The sequence below is a fragment of the Lycium ferocissimum genome, chromosome 4 (genome assembly GCF_029784015.1).
Source record: "Lycium ferocissimum isolate CSIRO_LF1 chromosome 4, AGI_CSIRO_Lferr_CH_V1, whole genome shotgun sequence".
In the NCBI taxonomy this organism is placed as follows: Eukaryota; Viridiplantae; Streptophyta; class Magnoliopsida; order Solanales; family Solanaceae; genus Lycium; species Lycium ferocissimum.
The window spans coordinates 15401064-15407884 of record NC_081345.1 but is presented as its reverse complement, the minus strand read 5'-3'; the positions used below and the strand labels follow the sequence as shown (position 1 = coordinate 15407884).

Below are 6821 nucleotides of genomic sequence, written 5' to 3'. Positions count from 1 at the left end.
ATTATATTTGGGTCATCTGCGCTATACCCAACAACTTGTGGTGGATGATAAGTGACCCCTCCTTAATAGAGTCCTAGTTCAAGCCTTGGAAATAAAATCTCCCAAAGTGAGATTTCCTAATGTAAATTTGAATTAGTGGGATCCAAATTAGATGTCGGGCGTAGGTGAGGAAAAAGAAAAAAACAGCATGACAAAAGACCCGATAGGGAAAGAAAATTAGATCACGGCAAATTAACACCTTCTAGTAACATATAAAGTTGAGAATAATCCCACACTAAATGGGATTTCAGACCAAACTGTCAAGACTTCCTTAACATCTGCCCATTGTCCAAATTAACAAAAATGTTCAAATATTACCCATTTCCAGATCATTCAGTCAATTTACCATTACATCGGGTATGTCACTTCCATCTGTGTATTTTTTTTTTCTTTTTCTGATTGTGTTTAACTGGAAAAAAAATGTTGACATATAAACTAAACATACAAAACATTGGACTATTAAATAAGTTAAATCATTTTTTTATAAAAGCATGTTACAACAGAATATAAAGATGTGTCAATGCTTATGTAAGAGAGAGACATTTGTACGCTGAGGGTGCTTTTTTTTTCTTCTTTTTTCTTTTCTGATCTGTAAGTGGCATAGATTCTTTTGATTTTTCTACTCATTTGGCTTTTGAATTGTTTATTTTCCCTTTTGGTGGCTTTAGGCATCCTTGTTCTTTCATATGAAGTAAACCCTGAAAAATTAAATAATTCTAAAGATGCTTCTTTTTTGAATTGGAGATAGGTTAATGGAGCACAACCAAGAAAACCCAAAGCTTCAATTTTTGATTCAGATTACTCTCATCTGTATGTTGTATTTATGGTATGTTGACTTTTGTGTCTTATTTGCTTATTTATTCAATTAGTATTCATTGTTGAACTGTATTTATAGTTCTTGGTAATATGCCTACCTTTGTGCTTGTTCTTTCTTTAAATGTCTTAATAAAAGGTATATTTGAACTTTCTGCTGTGATTTGCAGTTCTTGTTGATAATGAGATAAAACTGTTAATAACAAAATTGTGGCCAATTCCCCGATTCATATTCATTTGCTTATGCTTTTCTTTGGTTAGTTTAGTTCAATATGTATGGTGTGTCTAATGTCTTGAGTGAGCTTTTAGGAAATTCATTTACTCCCTCCGTCTCAAAAAAATTGTGCTACTTTACTTATTAGTTTGTCTCAAAAAGATTGGCACATTTCTATATTTAGAAACATTTTAACTTTATGAGATGATTTACAGCTACACAAATAACTAAGGCTTGTTTTGGACCACACACATTTCAAAAGTCTTCATTTATTTCTTAAACTCCGTGCCAATTCAAACTAAGACAATCTTTTTTAGTATGGAGGGAGTAGCTTATTTTATCACATGTTTGTACGGTTTTTATTAGTATTCGCATAGTTTTTTATCCTCCAATCTTTACTACTATCTGTTGCTTTGTACCTCTTGTTATTTTGCTGTCGTTGTTTTCCTTTCAATCCTGCTTTGATTACACTTCTTTTGAGCCGAGCGTCTACGGAAACAGCCTCTCTACCCCACAAAGGTAGGGGTAAGGTCTGCGTACATCTTACTCTCCCCATACCCCACTTGTGGGATTACACTGGGTTGTTGTTGTTTTTTTTTTGTAGGGTTTTTATGTAACTTTAGTTTTCTAGCCCTTTGCGGAGGACAGATTTCTTTTTGGTACCAGAAATGTTGGAGCATTTGATTAATGATATAGCTGTCTTAATTTACAGATTTTAGATGCTTATTTTGCCTCATTGAAGTGGAAAAGCTGTAGATAATGATCTGCTAAAGTTTAATACTTTGACTGTGAACCCAATAACATTCAAGGGAAGCAAGAATGACATCTGCTGGCAATGGTGAACATCACGGTGGTGTTGAGGAACCTAAGGTTGGACAAGTTAAGACTAATGTACCTCTCCATGTTTCAACATCTCAAAGGGGACTTGTAAATAATGAAAATTCTCAGAGCCGTTTCCAGGGTAGCACTCTTGCTATTCCGAAAAGGCTAAGGTTCCTCAACTTTGGTAATTTGGGTTCTCCATCTGCAAAGTTTCAACAGATAGCCGATGAAAGAGATACCTTTTCTCGAACTGTACCTTCTTCTAGCAGCCTTCATCTCCGTCAACGCCTTACTAGGCTATTTTCACGGAAATTAGATTGGGCATCTCTTAGCAAAATGGGCAAAGAGTGGTTCAGAAATCCGCTGAATATTGTACTTTTTATCTGGATTGTAATTGTTGCTGTTTCTGGTGCGATTTTATTTCTCGTGATGACAGGGATGTTGAACCGTGCCATTCCTAAGAAATCTCAGAGAGATACATGGTTTGAAGTGAATAACCAAATCCTTAATGCATTGTTTACTCTCATGTGTCTGTACCAACACCCTCAAAGGCTATATCACTTTGTTCTTTTAATGCGATGGAGGTCAGAAGATATTTCCAAGCTGAGAAAGATTTACTGCAAACATGGCACTTATAAGCCCCATGAATGGACACACATGATGGTGGTTGTTGGATTACTTAATCTCAACTGTTTTGCTCAATATGCTCTGTGTGGGCTTAATTTAGGTTACAGGAGGTCAGAAAGACCAGCTATTGGGGTAGGACTATGTATTTCAGTTGCAATTGGTGCACCTGCCATTGCTGGAGTTTACTCTATGCTCAGCCCTCTTGGAAAAGATTATGAAACTGAGTTAGACGAGGAAGCACAACTTCGAACAACAGCTCCCGAGAGCAGCACATCTAGCCAACTGAGAAGAAAATCATTGGAAAAGAGATTTTCTTTTGCATCAGATGAAGGGAGACTTGTTGAAACTAGACCACAATGGAGTGGAGGCATTCTTGATTTTTGGGATGATATTTCTATGGCATATCTCTCTTTGTTCTGCAGTTTTTGTGTTTTTGGTTGGAATATGGAGAGACTTGGGTTTGGAAACATGTATGTTCATATTGCAACTTTTCTTCTGTTCTGTATGGCTCCTTTCTGGATCTTCAATTTGGCTGCTGTTAATATTGACAATGATACTGTCAGGGGGGCATTAGGACTTACTGGGATTTTTCTTTGTCTGTTTGGGTTACTATATGGTGGCTTTTGGAGGATTCAGATGAGAAAAAGATACAATTTGCCTCCTTACAATACTTGTTGTGGTAAACCTTCTGTTGCCGACTGTGCACTATGGCTTTTCTGCTGTTGGTGCTCTCTTGCTCAGGAAGTAAGGACTGGAAATTCCTATGACATTGTGGAGGATAAATTTTTTATTAAAAAAGATGAAAGTATATCTCCATTGCCTCGTGAGGATGGGCTATATCCTCTTGCAAACGACTCCTCTCCACCTCCAATAATAAAAAGCAGCACCCCAAGCCCCAGCAGATTTGCAAATGAAGTTCATAGTCCTGAAAGACAGCAACCCTTTGTGGAAGACAAGTCTCATACAAGAGGTCAAAGTCAAAATGAGATAATGACACCACCTACTCCTTCAGTAATACAAAGAGAAGATGTGTAGCCCAACAGTTTTGCAGTGTTACGACAACTTGAACCATAAATTGTAAGCTCGCGTGCCCAATTTTCATTTTAGCTATAGGTATGTTGAACTTCTACATTCTAAATATGTTGTACAAGTGCTGGTTGTGATGATAATCATGTTAAGATATCTTATTCTGTGTAATATTGTTGCAGTACGCTGATTCTTTGACATTTTTAGCCAATGTTTTTATGCTTCCAGACGGCTCGTATAACTTATTTTGATCTGTGAGGCCCGCTCTTAATTGGTCACTATTTTTCACTTTTACAGGCATTCAGATAATGAGAAATCCCATTCTACCAAAAAATCTTTCAATTTACTACGAACCTGCTATACAAGATTTACTTCTTATGGTGCCCTCTTATTAGAGTTGGGAAGACAATTGGCTGATTTCTTTTCTCAATCCTTATAAGGAGCTTGGTTTAGTGAAGGTGAAGAGCAATAACGAATGTGAGGAGTTTTTGAAAATAGACTTGCTTGAGAAGATTGTGGCTTGACTTTTACCTTTGATGTAATGATTCTAATTACTTTCTTTCCTAAAGTAACCTACTTACTTTTACTAGCACAGATTACCAAGCTAATTTGAATATTTTATTATGTCGAGTAATAAAAGAGTGTTAAAACAATACTTTGATATGTTGAATTAGTGGCAGATTAATCGTAACATTAAAATATTGTAAAGTAGTACTCCCCAGGTAGGGGTAAGGTCTGCGTACACTCTACCCTCCCCAGACCCCACTTGTGGGATTACACTGGGTATGCTGTTGTCGGTGGTGGTGGTGTTTGGCCAAATACAAAGTTATAAATGTGTTTGAAGTAATAGGCGAAAAGTTAGTTTAACATAGAAAGCGCCAAATCGAAGTTTATATATGAATAGTCAATTAAGTTAAACTCATAAAAGTACGAAAGTTGTATAAAATAATACTCCAATATTTTGCAATATCCCGAATGGAGAGAATGTCTTATAGATCGGAGTGGAGGGAGTATTAGCATAAAAATTGTTAAGAGTAGTTAGAGAAGGAAAAGCTCGGTGTGTAAAGGGAATGGCCAAGTAATATGGGACAGACGAAAAAGAAAAGCATGATCTAATTTAAAACAAAGGGACTACAACATCTCAACTAAATTGTAGTTATCTTTTGTCCTGTCCTTATATGTTAGTTTTATGATATGCATAATGTTGCTGATTTTCCACGGCAGCTTCCATTCGTCTACTCTGAGGTTGTGACCGGTAATGACCCAAGGACTCATATTTTTTGATAAGGACCCGAGGACTCATATTTTCCTATGGCTTTTAAGTATTAGTATCACTTGAATTTGTGCTGTATCTGTATTATTGAGTATTAGTTACTTCTTTTTTTGATAAGGAAGTACGAGTGACTTCTTTAGCGACTTATTGGGCTGTGATGAGTTTTCCTGGACTTAAATAATTTCTTTGTTGAAAAATTGTCAAAGTGTCAAGCTTCCGATGTCTTATCTAAATTGTAGCATACTGTTTTTTTTTTGAGATTTAGATCTGCTCTTTAAGCCGGCTGGATCTTTTTTACTTTTAGAACCCTGATCGATCTTGAGATTTCAACTGAGTTGTCTGAACAGACCAAACTTGATCTAATTTGAAGGAGCTGAACTTTGAGTAGATTTTGTTTTCGATCAAATGTTAAATATATGGTAAAATCATATGTAATCAGAAATAGGTATCTGAATAACTGAGGGGAATCTCTTGCTTCACCATCTGCTATTGAGCATTTTCCACCATTCGATGGTCAATATATTTCTTTCTGATTTGTATCTTTTATGATTGAGAAAGTTCATCGGAATTAAAATTTGCGGGGATTCCATCAATAAATGGAAAATTAGACTACCCAATCTGCAACCAATTTTTGTCCATTAATATATTATCTCAATTTTTTTTTGGAAATATGAAATTATCTATGGTGTTCCTTATATAAGTTTGGAACAAGATGGACCTGAATAGATCGCAATAGATACACTTGTTTTATATAACTGATCTCAACTAGCTTAGGATTGAAGCATTGTTGGTGGATTGTCTGTTGAATGATTGATCATTCCTTATAAGTAGGTATTTTTTTTCTCATTCATCATGATAAAAATATTTTATTTAAAAGAAAGAGGAGGTTCTTTAGAATATCCAGCTTAATTACACCATCATTAAGAATATTTTTCACATTATTCTCTTGGTAATTCTCTTAAATTTTAACATAACATTAAAGCTCAAGATGTGAAACAGCTTTTTTACGTATTCTGGAAACAAGAAATACTAAAAAATCGTAGTAAACAATCGTTTGTCTAATGTCACCAGAATAGTGAACTATCACTGAAAAGAAAAGCAGTGCCAAAACTCTTTCCTCTGGAAAGTCACTGGTAATCGTACAGCATACGAAAGTGTTTCTTTTAGTAACAAGAATCTATTCTCATCAGTTGAAAGAGGTATGGTGAAGCAAATGTTAACATCATCAACATAGAATGATGAGTAACGAAAAAGTTGCCGAGTTAGAATTCAATGTTCAAGGAAACTATCTAGCCTCTGATACCATGACAAAAAAGAAGACATTAAGAAGTCCTAGAAATGCTTTCTTGAAAAGTCATTGGAAAATGGTCAGAATAGTAGTTGAAAGAGATGGTGATGAGGAATAATCACTAAAAAAAACACGTGGTGCCATGGAAACACTCACCAGAAATAAGATCGGTGCTGCTTTGAACGGTGACCCAAAAGAAATAAAAATAGTTAATTGTGAACTTACGAAAAGAATGGAACACTTTGGTCAGACAAGCAGCGTAAGGTCACCTGCCGCTGGACGAAAGTGATGTAAATCTCTTCTAAGATTGTAAATCTTTGATGCCATAGCAAAATTCTACTTGATAGCATAACTTGATCAACTTGATTAACATATTCTATGCAATTTTATTAATGATTTCTCTTGACTTTCAACATCACTCTTCAACTTGGTATTGTATTGGATCCATCTTTTATAAAGAAGCAGCATTAGTAGATCATGTTACTAATCTGGCCGCACCCTACCTCCCAAGGTAGGGGTAAGGTCATACACTCTACCTTCCCCAGACCCCACCTGGTGGGATTATACCGGGTATCTTCTTGTTGTTGTTACTAATCTGGCCGCATTTTGCAATAAAGCACATGGCTGATCCATGAATACTTATTGCCTTTGTATTAATTGCAGACATCCATATTTACTTTGTTGCAGGGTATGTGCTGATGCTCTATGCCAAATAGTTG

At 35.8% G+C, this 6821-nt stretch overlaps 1 protein-coding gene across 5 annotated transcripts; it reads left to right on the top strand.

Moving 5' to 3' along the window:
- Positions 1-220: 220 nt before the first annotated feature.
- On the top strand, positions 221-3768 carry LOC132051612 (uncharacterized). 5 transcript variants are annotated; one of them, XM_059442766.1, is made up of 3 exons: positions 247-396; positions 788-865; positions 1779-3768. In XM_059442766.1, the coding sequence occupies exon 3, from the start codon at positions 1886-1888 to the stop codon at positions 3548-3550; it is 1665 nt and encodes a 554-aa protein (XP_059298749.1). In that variant the 5' UTR covers positions 247-396; positions 788-865; positions 1779-1885; the 3' UTR covers positions 3551-3768. The 5 variants fall into 5 exon arrangements, with proteins under 5 accessions (XP_059298751.1, XP_059298749.1, XP_059298752.1 ...); XM_059442767.1 differs by lacking the exon at positions 247-396 and adding an exon at positions 476-630; XM_059442768.1 differs by lacking the exon at positions 788-865 and having other exon boundaries at positions 221-396.
- The last annotated feature ends 3053 nt before the right edge of the window (positions 3769-6821 follow it).